The sequence below is a fragment of the Pipra filicauda genome, unplaced genomic scaffold, assembly GCF_003945595.2.
Source record: "Pipra filicauda isolate LSUMZ 115617 unplaced genomic scaffold, ASM394559v2 scaffold2_size9829703_pilon, whole genome shotgun sequence".
Lineage (NCBI taxonomy): Eukaryota > Metazoa > Chordata > Aves > Passeriformes > Pipridae > Pipra > Pipra filicauda.
The window spans coordinates 2444804-2459545 of NW_024104421.1; the positions used below are offsets into that span (position 1 = coordinate 2444804).

The window sequence follows — 14742 nt, forward strand, 5'->3', positions numbered from 1 at the left end:
AGTCAGCGGAATGAAAGACAGCCTCTGTGACTAGCTTTCAGATAAGACATCAAGAAGCTGATAGCTCTCCAAGACCCCGAGAAACCACACTTACAAAAATATACACAGACGATTTGCTTCGGAAAGTCTGCATGGGAAAGGCATTTGGCAGACAACAAAGAATCAGAAGCTCTTCCAAGAAAAGTGTCTCCATGTACTTTAAAGTCACAAATCCAACCAGTTGGGCCTTGAAGCCTCAAATTTACTTTCCCCTTTTGTCCTCTTCATTGCAGGCTGGTGCCTTAGATTGCTACTGAGTGGTTTGGTGGGATACACCATGGAATTTACAGACTGCAAACTTCTGTGAAGCCTCAGTGACTGCCCTTCTAGTTGAATTGCCTGGGCCTGTCCTACTCTAAGACGTCCAAAGCTTCAGAGTCCCTGGGGCAGTTTATAAAGCAGTCTTTGCAAAAGCAACTTGACATCTTGGGAGCTTGGGAATACCACACACCACTTACAAAGGACAAGGTGGTGGGGAGAGCAAGATGCTAAAAAGCCAGAGTGGCATACAAAGCTCTTCTGAGAATATTGGAAATTTTTGTCATGCTTCAGCATGGCCAACATCATCTTTGTTCTGTGTATTATATAGTCTTGTTTAACATGAAATCCATAATTATAGCAAAATACATCCTCTGTATGGAAAACGTAATAGCTACAGGAAACTTTGCAAAGTCACCAGCTCAGGATGCTTTCTGAGAAAGGACCAACTGGTAATATATTGTGCAACAACAATGCTGGGGGCTGAGACAGAGGGCTTCCAACCAGTGACTAGAATTTCTCTCTATTGTGTTAAAATGTTATTTAAGACAGTGACACAAGTATGGCACTCAAAAGCCAGGTTATTTTAAAATGCAGCTGCACTTCTCCTGCACTGCATGCCAACTCATGGCAAAAAACCACCACTCTGTACATAAAGAGCTGCCATTTTACTCTCTCCTAAATCCCTCAAACCTGTCTCTTTCACAATATCTACAAAGCAGCCCTGTGCAGCATGGCTTGGGAAACCATAAACTATAAAATTCACATTATCTGCTCCTCCCCGTACATCTCCACTGGTGTTCCACCCCACAACTCTCTTCAGAGCCCTGTGCCCTCTGAGGGGTGCCAGTTTTCTGTGATTTGCTGATTGTGCCTAGCAAAATAGAGCTCTAATTTTGGGGGGGTTCCCTAGACATCATAACAGGAAAACCCCCAAAACTCCACTTATGAAGAAAACATTTGAAAGTCTAGAGATTCTTAGCTAAGGTTCCACAACCAGCTCTCCATCTCAGCATGTCCTGTCCTCAGGATAGCCCTATCCCTGTAGCCCAGCCATTGTTCCCCCTATGCTATATTAGTACTTTTCTAATAGAAACCATCTGTCCTCACAACAGCAGCTTGTTAGTCTCTTTAATCAGAATTACTGACTACATCAAAAGCCATTTACCTAGAAACCCTCCCAGGAGGAGACAGTTTCACTACTCTCTTTTGTCTACCACCTGCAAGACAAATCTTTCCCCCAGACTTGCATTATGTCAGGTAAGGGAAAATATGTTCCTGTTGCACACTCCATACAGTTCCTCGGGGTATCTATCACTGTCTAACACTCCACTGTGCTCTCCAGGCAGACCACAAGCAATTCTTGCCTTTCTTGTTCAGCCCCTGTTTCGGCCTGGGCTTGGTACTCATCTAGACCCTGTGACCACTAGAACCATGTTTTCAGTGCCAGTTCCAGCTGAAGTGTGCTTCAGCTTGCTTGGGTACTTTTTACAGCTTCTAAAACCCTCCTGTTCCACAACGTTCACAATGAGCTGAATGAAAGGTACTTCAAATATTTGGGTGGCTGTCTGTGATACAGAGGACACAGGCTGAAGTACGGCAGGGATTGTTTGCAGGATCTACATTCACATTTCTAGAGTTTTGAATACTTTGCTACAAGTTATATTTTACCATTTATCTGCTTTTAAATGTACAGTGAACCCAAGATTATTTTACAAGGAGAAGCAACTGTGTTCTTGTTTATCCCAGGTTTATTGTCTTGAAGAGCAGTTCTACTTGCACAGTTTTTTATAAATACCTATCACTGCTTCAGTATCTCCTTTCAGTGAAGGACTAAGAGCTGCCTTTGGAGCAGCTGGGGCACCTCTGAAAACCAACTACCAGCTGAAGAGCCAGCAGCAAACCCTCAGATACAGGACAAATTCAGAAGAGCCATAGCATAATGTTCTTGGCTGGGGAGAGCACTTCTCAGTCAAAGGACAACCTTCAGGATCATCTGTTCCAGTTCATATCAATCCACCAGTGACAACTGCTCCCTGACAGATGAACACAACTGAAAAGAAAAAACACACCAAAAAATCACCTTCCTTTTCCTAATGTAATGGCATCTATAGATAGATATTGTAAGTAATTCACATTACACTGACATCTTCCTTTGCAGAGGAACCAGCTGTCCCAGGCAACTCACTGGCCTAAGCAGCCAGCAGCTACAGTTCACAGGCTGGCTGCAGCAGTGGGTGAGAACTGCAGCTGTAAGATGAATTTTAACTCCTGTTAGGCTTGGAAAATGCCTTGGCCTTACACAGCTCATCAGAGGCAAAAGTACTGCAGCAACAGAGCAGTGAGGCTCATTGGTAAGAGGGCACTAACACAGCAGTCCTTCCATGTTCTAACTATTTCAGGAAAAGGTAATTTCTCATCTTTTAGGCTTTGTGTGCTTCCAAAAGCTTAGGACAGAAGGAGTAACGACTCAGTCAGATATTGCCTGCCATTTGCTTGAACAGCTTTGCCAGCACGTGGTAGATCTACACGAAGTGGGACAAAGGTGGTGCAGTCACAGATGTTAAATCCAGCTAAAGATTCAGGTGATGGCACCATGCAAGACAAGAAAGCAGCCAGAAAAATTGGAGACAAAGTCCCTCCCCTTGCTGGTACCACAGACTAAAGGGCATGCTGCTCTGTCCTCCTTCTGCTGCTGCTTGTGCTCTTGCTAGCATACTCTACTGACACACTGGCACATCCTCCTGTAAACTGCACCACTGTCCCCACCCCAGTACAACCAGGTTACAGTCCCAGCAAGTCTTGCTGCCCAGCCTCGTAGAGTAACAACTTCCCAGCTCCCCCAAGAATAGCCAGCTGTGTGTGCCTGTTAGCTTTAAGCTGTGAATAAATGCAGGTGGGAGTCCTGCCGAACTCCCTTGAACACCAATGGTTGTCAAGATGCTGGCACACAGAGGTTCCACAGTACAGTACTGAGAAGAGCCCCTGCAGACTGTGCACAGGGAAGCTGCCACTAGTCCTGTAGGACCTGCTGCTACATCATCAATGAAGACAAAAAAAACCACCTCAACTTGAGCATGCAGCCCTCCTGTCCCCCAGCCCCTGAGCTGTGCCACCTTAACACCTGACTTCGAACCAGTGCTTTCTGATTCACCTGCAACTTGCGAATGCCAAATCCAACTCCACAGGCCAACAAATGGCTCACACCGCAGTAATCCTACCATTCCCCCAAGGCAGCCTCTTGCTCCTCCTCCTTACCAAGCAAGAGCGGTCAGGAAGCCTGTGGTACTTTCTGCTTTGCTGCTGCTAAGAAGTGAATATAGCCCAGGGTCAGAGAAACAAAGGTGGGGACTTGGCTCCTCTCCTCAAGCAGCAGGGCAGTACAGATTTGCACAAAGTTTGTTTTACTGGATGGGTGCTGCTGCACCCACAGCTGTGCTGGTTTCACCAAAATAAGTCTTAAGATGACCAGTTATGCCATTTTCTGTTTCCTAGAGCACACATTTCTCGTATCAGAAAAAGGCAGGGAGAAGGGTCCTGTACTAGCAGAAGGGACAATGCCATGAGTGTCCTGCCCTGGTTTCAGTTCCTGGTCCTGGTTTCCTTGTTCCCCCATGATGACAGGAGCTGGAAGTGCACTCAGGCCCTGGATCCAGAGGAGTGGAGATGGGGGTGAGAAGGGAAGGAGGAAGAAGGCAAGAGAAAGTGGAGGACATGTTATACTCCTGAGCAATTCATGCTATTAAGTCAGCCAACCATCGGGTCATGTCTTGGTTGCACAGGTCGGGAGGGAGGACAGCAAGTCATCCATCACACATTCCCTCGCCTCTCCCCGGTCCCCCCTGAACCCTCACCCTATCCTGAAAGATTTCAGTGTGATATGATTGTAAACAGTTAACGATTCCTCCAGTGCTAAGCCCACTACAGGCTGGGCCCACCCCCTCCCCCATTATGTACAATACATTCACCAACAACAGAAATTTATTTAGAAAGGCAACAGGTTAAATTCTGTAAACTGGATCCAGCTCCAAAACACACACGTTAATACTACAAGTAAAATTTCATCATCGTCCTCTTCCACCCTGAAAAATATACCTGAGTTTAGCAGTCAATGAAAGTTTCTGCTCCCACCCCTGCCCTCCCCACCCGAAAATTCCCCCAAACCCTGAATGAGACGCAGTCTCCGGTCACGGAAAGCCACTAGTTTTGTGGTGCTTGCCCTGTGGTGGGGAGCCAGCTGCTCGGCTGGCTGGGGCCCAGCACCGCCCTGGGTTTCCAACACAAAAGCCGTCACGGCACCATGTTCCACAGACCCAGGAAGCTACATGCTGCTCGGGCGAGGGGAGGGTGGGAGGAAGGCCTGCCCCTCCTCCTGGGTGTCCAAATCATGTGTGGCTTTCGTCTTCATGAGGTCCTTCCTTCCTCGGACTAGCTCTGAAAGAGGAAGAACAAGGGTTGGAAGCTTTAACTGGCAGCTTTAGAAAGGAGTGACCTCATGATTGCATGCAACCAGTTCAAAGGTAGCACTATCAATCTGCCTAGGTTATGTTTTGCAGTCAGCTAAGACTTTAGAGACATTCTCAACTCCTTTGCATAGCAGTAGTTAATTTCCCAGCTTCCTCCAGTTCCTCCCACTCTAATCAAACACTTTACTCCTTTAACCAGTGGGAAGAGAAGGACTTGCATTTCAGCTCTGCTCTCTCTAGCAGTCCTTACTTGATCCAGAGGCAGCACTGATGGTTTTTGTGATGTCAAATCTTCCCGGGACATTGTTGCTGTAGGCATCTTCGGGAAGGGAACTTGAGCCTGATGCATTTGCATTCTGGAGTCAGGTTGAATGGAGAGAATTTTAGCACATGAATATCAGGAGCAAATCCCTACTCTCGGTTCAAACTACTTCATTGAATGCATACATACAACATTAGCATACAAGCATGCAGTCTTGTGTATTCCTCTGTCTGGTTTCCCCCCAAAACACAACCCTTAATCCATGCTACTCCCCCCAAAGGCTTAGCTGTAATCCAAGTTCCCTGAATACTAGAAGAAGGAAGGACTGTCATGCTGTGACGAGGATAAAACAGTAACAATTGAACAGTAAAAACTGAACAGGCAATTTTTGCAGAAGCAGAATTTTCCACTTGGGAAAAAAAGGTGATATGCACAGTCTCAGTGAGAAGCAACCTTCTGTGAGGGAAATTTGACACAGAGAGGAGGAGCGAATCAAGAGGAGGGGAAAAAGAAGGCAGCATTAAAGGAGTTCATAACAAGAGGCCAACTTCCAATTTAGTCAGCTACTCTGCCCCACTATAAGCAAGATGAAATAAAACACTTGCAAAGAAAATGGCAAGAGTACATTTGACTAAGAGATGCACAGCCCTGAATTACACATTAACAAAACACTGTTAGATGAAACAAAGTACTGATGCGGGGATGGATGGGGCAGGCTAACAGGCTCTCCATGACTGTTTTAAGGAGGTGCATTGAGACTCTCCATCTTAGGAAAGCTCTTACTCCAAGGATCTGAGCCACCTGTTAGACTTTCAACTTCATTTGCCATTTCCTCTGACTTCAAGCCACATCCTTTCAAGGATATCCAACAGTGACTGTCACCCATGCATCACACCCCCCTCCCACCTTGCCTTCTCGCAGAAAACACAGTCTTACCCCGAGGGTCTATACAAGTCCTGGGGTGGCCCCCCCATGCCACCTCCACTGCCTCTCTGCTCCATCAGCAAGGCCTGAAAGTGACCCATGTTCTCTTCTCGGCAGCGGTACAGGGGGCCCTCCTGAGAGAGGCCGTTGGCCTGGTTGGAGGCTGGATGGTGAGACGGGTGGGCATTCATGGGCGATCCGTACGTCCTGGGCTGGAAGTGACTGGCAGGATGTCGGGATCCATAAGGAGAGCCAGTTTGTAGCATTACCCCATGGGGAGGGAAAGCCGATGGGCCAAACCCCATCCCTGCACTCAGGTGGGGTGGGGGTGCTCCGTAGAGGAACTCCCCCGCTGCCACCGAGCTTTGCCTCTTTGTGGCTGCATTGTGGTTGTCCAAATCAAGAAACTCTTTGGGACTCTCTGGTCTTTCCTGGGACTCCTCAGACTTCTCATCTTCAGGCCCCAGATCCTGCCCGTCACTTGGAGAAACCTCTTTGGCACTTGCTACGTCCATGCGGTTGGGAGAGGCCAGGGCGGCGCTCAGTGCCTCGCAGCCCTGCAGGCTGCCCGCGGACCCCCGCTCTGGGAACGGGGCTCTGGCCAGGGGCGGGTGGGCACTGGGATGCCCGCTGGGGCTGGCCTGGGGGTGGAGAGGCCTCTGCCAGTCCGAATATCCCTGTGGGCAGGCGTAGTAGGGCGGTCGCTGGTAGTGGTGGTAGGAAGGTTGAGGCTGTGGCTGGTAAGGATACGGCATTCCCTGGGGGGACCGGTACCGCGGGAAGACGCCAGGGTGGGCGCTGCTCGGCTGGAAACCCCGTGGGGGAAAATGCTGGGGGTGGGAGGCAGGAGGAGGTGGCTTCCCGCCCATCACCGGGCCAAAACCCTGCAGGCCTGGGTTGATGTGGTACCGTCCAGCCGAATTCGGGTATTCCAGACCAGGCATGTACAGAGGGTGATACTGGTTGGGGGTGGCCCCCATGGAGCCGGCATCCACGCCAGGAAGGCCAGTGCCCTGCCCCATGCAAGGCACGGCTGCTTCAGGCAGAGTCTTGCCCCCACCACAGAGGGGCTTCTCGAGCAGGCTGGCAGCCAGCCCCTTCCCCTCGGTGCCGGCTGCCGGCCCCTCGCCCGCCGCCCCGTTCTGAGGCAGGGGACCCCCTCTTTCGGAGGCGGGCACCAGGTCCCTCATGCAGCCCGGGTCGCCGGTGTAGCCGCTCTCTGCCGACCATGCACCTTTGCTCTGCCCTGCCTTCAGCTCGCCCTTCACACCAGAGCCATCCGCCTCCCCATCCGGGGGCAAGGCGCGCCTGGCGCACTCCATGGGCAGCGGGGGCTTGGGATGAGGTAGGAGTTTGGCATAGGCCCCGTCGGGAATGCTGATGCACTGAGCCTTCTCGTCCATGCCTGCTGGTGTCTCCACTGAAAGAGAGAGAAGAAAGTCACACACTGGTCTAACTGGAAATCGTCCCTCTCCATCTAACACATACACATGCCTGCCCATGCTCACCCAAAACACACATGCCAAAGAGTAATTCCTGCCAGGTTAACCAGATCTACCAAACCTCCTTGACTGCTGACCCAAAGTTGCTGGGCAGCTCTGCCAAACAAGTCCCTAACAACTGGATGGAGAAAGCATTCCACTTTTATGCAAATGAAAGAGAAAAAGGACTGACTTTCTAAAGCCGTGCAGGTCCTTCCATTGTCACTACTCCAAAGCCTACAATGTCCTGTCATCCACACAAACCTCTCTACAGGGCTGTTGGAGCATGGCATCAGCACAAGTGCTCTTCTCTGGGGCTGCAGCCTTCCTTCCACACCCATAACACAGTTTTTCCTTCAGAGATCTTTAGCAATTCTGAAGTGCATTTTTTTTTCAAATTTGGGTGACCTTTAGTAGCTGCTCCTTGTGAAAGAGATCTTTTGAAAACTACTCATGAGGTTGCACCACTCTTGGAAAGATGGCACACATGGGCTGAACCCTCATGACACAGACGCTCTGCAGTTTGCAAGCCACTGCTAAGTCACACCTCCACTGGAGTAACATGGCACGTGCCTTTGGTCTGACACACGGGGGTGCAGAGGCTGCCTAAAGGAGAGGCAGAGTTGGGAAATACCACAGTGGGGTCCACATGACAGCAAGATAAGAAGTCAGAGTAGCAGTACTTTGATTTGATGCTGCCTTGCCCCTTCTGGTCACAGAATCATAAAATGGTTTGGGTTGGAAGGGATCTTAGAGGCCATTTAGTTCCAACTCCCCTGCCATGGGCAGGGACACCTCCCAACAGACCACGTTGCTCAAAGTCTCATCCAGCCTGGTCTTGAACACTTCCAGGAATGGGGCATCCACAGCTTCTCTGGGTAACCTGTGCCAGTGCCTCACCAGCCTCACAGTAAAGAATTTCTCCCTAACACCAAATTTAAACCCACCCTCCACAAACGCCATTTGCCCACAGCATGAGCAGAAGCGCTGCCGCACACCGAGATGCTGCAGAGCTGATCACAGCCATATTTTAACCAACTGTGGTTTGAAGATGAGAGTACTCTGTCCTGCAATCACTCAGCGTCCTTCCCTGGTCTCTGTTCTATATCCAGCAAGTTAAATTATGATGATAACTTTTAAGCAATGCCACACAAGGAAAGAGTTTCCTCTTAGTGCAAGGCACACAAGGGATTGATAAAAGATACAAGGGTTTTGATCTCTAGTTTACCAGCTAGAATTAATGAAAAAAAAAATTTTTTTGATCTCTGTGTTATTTTGATCTCTACTTTAGGTTTTATTTTTAAGGTTGGGGTTTTTTTTCTTTTTTTAATCTGTAGTTTACTAGATAGAACATATGAAATTCAACTGGAAAGAAACTTGTGAGGGCACACACAACACACTGCCATCCCACATGAACCGATACAGCTGCTAAGGGGCTTTTGGGCAGTCCTGTTGTGCGAAGATTTTGTGATGTTCGGAGCTCACAAGGCAGACGTGCATTTCAGAGGAGAAGTCATATTGATGTACGCTTAACGGAGTATATTTAATATATACTCCTTATATATGTAAGCTATTTCATACAACATCTCCTTTCCTTACCTAACTCTCTGCAGATCCCATTTTTATATTAACTCCAAGTGAGCTCTAAAAGCATCACAGCCTATGCTTTGCATTTGTACCCCATGGCAAACTGATAACTTGCAGGTATAGCTGGGACAGAGAGGACTTCTGGCAGGCTACAGTGAAACAAAACAGCCTAGAAAAATCTAAGTGATGGATGGATTAGAAAACGTATTCCAATTTATATAAAAAAAATAAAAACACATGTAAAAGCTGCGTCCCTCTCAAGTATTTAATCAAAATTTGAATTATTTTCTGGGATGTGCAGGCAGCAAAAGTCAACAATACCAGTGGGCACTCAAGGGTTTACCTTGGTTGCTCTCCATCTCCATGGTCTGCCCGGTTGGATCTTGCGAGCTCCCGTTTCCCACGACAGGTTTTGGGGGCTGCACGCCGGCGGCGGAGGCAGCGTGGGCCAGCTGGGGGAAGGGTCCGGGGAGGTGCGGCGGGGGTGGTTGGCGAGGGTGGTAAGGCACTCCCGGCGGGCACACGCGGGAGGAGAGCTGCTGCATGGCGATCATCTCCGGGCTGTCCATCATGGAATCCCCGCCCTGGCACCCTCTCTGAACCTGAGGTGGTGCCCCAAACAGAGCGGCCGGTGGCTGTGGCATCCTCTGGCCAGCGGCTTTCCCGGGCGGTCTGATATACCCTGAGGGAGGCACCCCATGAGGTAGGAAATTCGATTGCTCTGTCCACTGGCTGGGAGGCAGCGGTGGCCTCATGGCCCGGGGGTCCATCATATGACCCAGGGCACGTGGCTGGAGCGAGGGCCCTGGCCCCATGGGCGCCTTCTCCTCCGGCCCCATGGCAGCCTGGCCGGCGGGGCCATGGCTGCCATTCCACAGGGCGGGGTGTGCGCGGTTCAGGTACTTGTAGGGCCGGTACATGTGCCCCGGGGGGACCTCCGAGCCCTCTGGTGGCCTCACCGGGGGCCCGTTGTGCCTGGGCGGGAGGAAGCCCTGCTGGAACTGGGCTGGCGGGTAGACGGCGTCGGGCGGGGGGCCGCTGACCCTTCCCAGCTGCAGCGTGCCCGGCCGGGGGCCGAGGCCGGAGACGTGGGTGGGTCCTGCGCACGCCTGCTTCTCCGGAGTGGCCAGCCGGTGCCCGCGGTGCTCGCTCAGTCCCACGGCCGGCTGCAGAGGAGGCAGGGAGAGAGAGAGACATGAGGTGGGTCTCAGTGAGAGCCATCACACCTGTGGGTCCTGGGGTGCTGCAGCGTTCCTTACCTGCATGGCAAAGTGCTGGTGCTGCTGGACCGGGTCTCCAGGATGGGGCTCAGGCACTCGCGGAGAGCCGTACAGCTTCGTGGGATCCGACCCGCGCAAGGGACCAAACGTTCCTGGCACGGCTGGTCTCTGGGGGATGGGGAGGGGTGCAGGGAGGAGAAACAAAACAGTGTGTGAAGCACAAAAAAGCAACAGGAGCACTACAGGCTGGGGGAAGCCAAGGCTGGAGGTACCACACGGATGAGCAGATGGACTTTTTTGGAGATACCACGGAAAACCTGTAGACTCCCTTCTAGGAGGTGACACAGCTCCCTTGCCAAAGCCGCTCTCTCACATCCCAGTCACTCACCTCTGCTTTTAGGTTGCAATATACTCACTTGCCACCCAAGTACTTGGGAGCAAGCAAGAAGACTGGAGAGGGCAGTGGTTTGCTCCAAGAAGTGGAGTGAACCACAAGACTATGGAAGCAGGAAAATAATGGGGGAATGTGCTAGACTTCCTTCAAAATACTTGATGCCTCCAGCTCTCCCTACTGCCTGCCACTATCTGCATCATAAGAATCGCTCTAAAAATTTTGTCTGATCTCCAGCTAAAAGGGTAAGGAATAGCCTGGATCTCAGAGGTGCAGCTGATACACCACACCACAAGACACCAGTGGTTAAAACAGAAAAGGCAGTGAAGGATGTGTGAAGAACAGCCCAGACGGGAGGCAGAACAGGTGGCATTCAGAGAAGAAATGCTGGGCTAAAGATAGGTCACTGCTGCAGTCCAGGGTGGCCTTTGTTTGATTTAGTTTACTGCTTTTATAAATACTCAAGGCACGAAATGCAGTAGTACACAGATGGCACAAAGTTACCAGGCATCTGTAAACAATTGAGACAAAAGAAGACCAGCTTGTTTCAGCTTCATAAACTGGAGGTTAAGAGAGGAAATGTGACAGCTTCCCATGCACAATGGGGTAAAACTTTCTAAGGAGAGAAGAGAACTGGGGAAACCAGGGTTGGTGCAAGACTACACAGGGACATGTTGGTCATGTTAAGAGATGGGAAATGTTAAGAGATTGTTCCCAGTTCGTGTGGCAAAGACTGAAATTGTACCAGTTTAAACCTAAGTGCTGGAAAGTTTCACTTGGAGAAACCATAGCCCTGACCCTTTATCTCTGGGAAAAGGTTCTTGCCAGGCAGTAGGGATTTCACAGTAGAAAGTTTCATTCCCCTTTACCTCCCTCCCTCCACAGGTCTGATGGGCGCAGAACAGCGGAGGCTGGTCCTTACCATCTGTCCGGGGTGTGGCACAGGGCTGGGCATGCCGCCGTACTGCAGGGAGCGGGGGAAGCCTCGCCCGTTGGAAGGGCCCACCTCCCGAGTAGTCTGCATTGGGTTGCCACTTGGGTCCTCTACAGAGGATGAGGAGAAGGAGGAGGAAGAAGAAGAAGAGGAAGAAGCAGGAGCCCTGGAAGTAGCTCGATATGGTGGAGGTTTTCCTCCATTTTCCAGGCGTTGCTGTCTCTTGCCTGGCCCGTCTGGGTCTCGCGACCGAGTCCAAACACTGCCCGTGCCGGAGCGGCCGGTCCGCCGGCTCCTCTTCTCTCGTCTCCCATCTTCTCTGATCCAAAACTCTTCATCTGTGTCGCCATCTTCCCCAGGGAAGTGCTTCATCATTGCTCGGTGGAAACACCTCTCTAAGTTGTAAGCCATCTTGGTATATTCTGCAGTCAAAAAACCCCAACAAGGTCAGGAATGGAGCCTTATAGAGAGAAACAGCTACGCAACATCAGACTTTCCCCATCAGATGAATCATCTCCCCTCCTCCAAGTTTCTTTGAGGAAGACTTTTGTTTCTAAGTAGTTGGCTTTGGTTCCTAAACTTCCATAAGCAACACAGATCTGTTCAGTAACCCCACCAGAGGACAGGCACATAGGCATGACAAAGTACCACTGGCAGTACGGTCTGCGGAGTCAGCATTAACTCTGTTCCAGAGTAGTGCCAAGAATTACATTAGAGGAGCACTACCTCTGCTCACAGAGATGTGTGACCTGCACAGTGCACAGTTAGCCAGCAGAGTGCTGGGAGAAGAAATGTGAACTTCCAGCAAGGCTATTTAATTACTTTCAGAGGCTTTTCTTGGACTCATTCGAATCTCCACTATAGGCTACAAGACAGAGGAAAATCAGCAAACACATTTATTCATGTACAGTTTCTAAAGCATTTGCTGGCCCTGACATGAGAGCTACTGCCAACACCAGAGTCCCCAGTGCACCATTTCCACAGGACAGTCCTGCTGAGATGGGCTTCTACTTTTCATTGAGTGGGTAGGAAGGAAAAGACATGTGAGAGGTGTTAATGACAAGGCCTTGAAGCAAATGACCTTCCAGTTGTTTCCACTAAACTAACCCTGAAGCTCCCTGGGGGATAGAGCTCTGTCAGCGGCAGTGCAGGTATGCTTTTACTTGCAGCCAACAGCAACAAGCTGATTAGTTCCTAACTGTTATCCCTTTCAAGGTGTTGCTGGTGAGACACAGTCTGCAGTGATGACTCACCATATGGGAACTGATTTCTTACCTAAGTAACATGCAGAGTTTTAATTTTTAATTGGCATGGCAATTAAACCCAGGATTTCTCATTTGCAGACTCATGTTGTTCATTCAATAGACCAGGAACCTAAAGCTGACATTTTCCATCCAAAGGACTACAAACCTGGTTCACTCCTCACTGTAGTACTCAAACACTAGGAGCTAACCAGACTCCAATGCTTTTCAGAATCTGTGTTAGTTACTATGAGAAAAAGGGGCACACAGGCACACACAAGCACACGAAGGAATGAGCTCAGAAAGAAACAGACTTTCTTCTCTTTATATGTTCTGCTGTCACCATCTACCAACACGGCAGTCCTTAGTATCCCATGCCCCTTCCAGCATGGCCAAATTGTGCTGAAAGCCTCACTAAAACCCCAGGCCTTATTACTCAGAAGCTCCTACTCTTTCATCTCCAAAAATATCCTGAAAGAGAAGAAGCACAAATCAAGGACTGGTGAGGAGGAAGAGATCACTGCTTGCTTTGACTGAGCACTGCAAATAGACGAATTTATTATCTTACTGCTCTTACCACTGCCTTCACCGTTGTACTTAAGACAGTTCCTGAACATGGTCTTCATATCACCCACAAATTCTTCCTTGGTGCAGTACTGACCTCCATTTAACTTCTTCTCCATGCTAGAGATATCCATGGGGGCCTGAAATACAACCAAACCTCCCTTCACTGACAGCAAGCATAGTGGGGCGTACAAAGTTGGAGCTGTACCTTCCTCAGAGAGGGGATGGGGCAGCAGAGGATGCTCTCCAGAGAGGAAGCCTCTCATCTTTGGTTTTCTTGACTTGTAAGGCTAGAAAGGACTACTGGAGACATGCAGTTTGAGAGGTGAGACTAATACAGCCCACAAAATATCAAAACACTTCCAAAAAACTGCCTCCTGGTCAACAAAGTGCATCAGTCAAGATGGTTGGATCACTTTCCATACCTTAATGATCTGGTAGTAGTTGGGAGCATAGGATTCATCAACGGGCTCCAAGAAGGGCCAAGAGTCCTTGTGAGCCTTCACCACATCTAGAACTGGAGTTAGCAAGAGAAAGGCGAATGGTTACACACACACAAGGGAGGATTTCACTTTGAGCAAGTCACGCAAAGGGGAAAGCTGGGGTAGGACTAACCTTTGTACATGGCTGTGAACTCATCATCCAGTTCATAGCTGCAATGAAAAGCACCACAGTGAATGTGCAGACTGAGGACATGCTCTTGTACTTCATCTTCCCTTCCATCCATGCACAGTGTCACAATGCTGACAAATAGGCCTCATCACAAACACTTCTCTCATGTGGACCAAATTCAGATGTTCACCACCTTACTCCTCACTGTTCTCTAACCCCACCTCTCCCTCCTCACTCCTGTGAATGGTTACACTCCTCTCCTACACTACTCACTACTTCAATGCACTCACGTGCTGCAATGCCCAGTTGTGTACTCACATATCCTTGGTCCTTCGCTCTTCCCTGGAAGGGGAACTGGGATCCAGGTGGGACAGCTCAGGAGGAAGCTCCTTTCCCTGTGCCAGCAGCCAGGCCCGCTCTTCACGAAGTTTCCTCCTCCTGGCCCGTTCTGCAGTAGGAAGAGGTGAAAAAACATTCAGCACTACTTGTCAACTTCTTTCAGGGAAAAAGAAGGCAGGTCCTGCAGCTCTCAAGAACTCCAGTGAGATGGTCTTGCTCTTTTGGCAAAAGCAGCAACAGCACAGGAGCAGGTGAGGTGAGAATGCAGCGCACCATCAACACACCTCTTCATCCTCCCTTGGTTTACCATCACCGATTTTGAAGCATTGCTGTGACACAGATGCTCCCCTAGGCAGCTTCCAGAAGTGGTGTGGAACAGAGAGAGAAGTTCAACCAGACCTAGGCATAGATCAGCACTATGGAA

General features: G+C 49.9%; 1 protein-coding gene across 3 annotated transcripts in view; it reads right to left on the reverse strand.

Annotated features, from left to right (window-relative positions):
• Positions 1–4260: 4260 nt before the first annotated feature.
• LOC113990847 (cat eye syndrome critical region protein 2) overlaps positions 4261–14742 on the reverse strand; it is a 94305-nt gene continuing 83823 nt past the window's right edge. For 2 of the 3 annotated variants that reach the window (XM_039383243.1, XM_039383242.1), the window contains 9 exons: positions 14298–14427; positions 13983–14020; positions 13793–13884; positions 13381–13507; positions 11551–11984; positions 10277–10405; positions 9361–10183; positions 5962–7369; positions 4261–5119 (listed from right to left, as the gene is read on the reverse strand). In XM_039383243.1, coding sequence (XP_039239177.1) covers positions 4858–5119; positions 5962–7369; positions 9361–10183; positions 10277–10405; positions 11551–11984; positions 13381–13507; positions 13793–13884; positions 13983–14020; positions 14298–14427 — 3443 coding nt within the window. In that variant the 3' untranslated portion in view covers positions 4261–4857. The remainder of the gene's footprint in view (positions 5120–5961; positions 7370–9360; positions 10184–10276; positions 10406–11550; positions 11985–13380; positions 13508–13792; positions 13885–13982; positions 14021–14297; positions 14428–14742) is intronic. The other variant, XM_027726660.2, reaches the window with a different exon arrangement.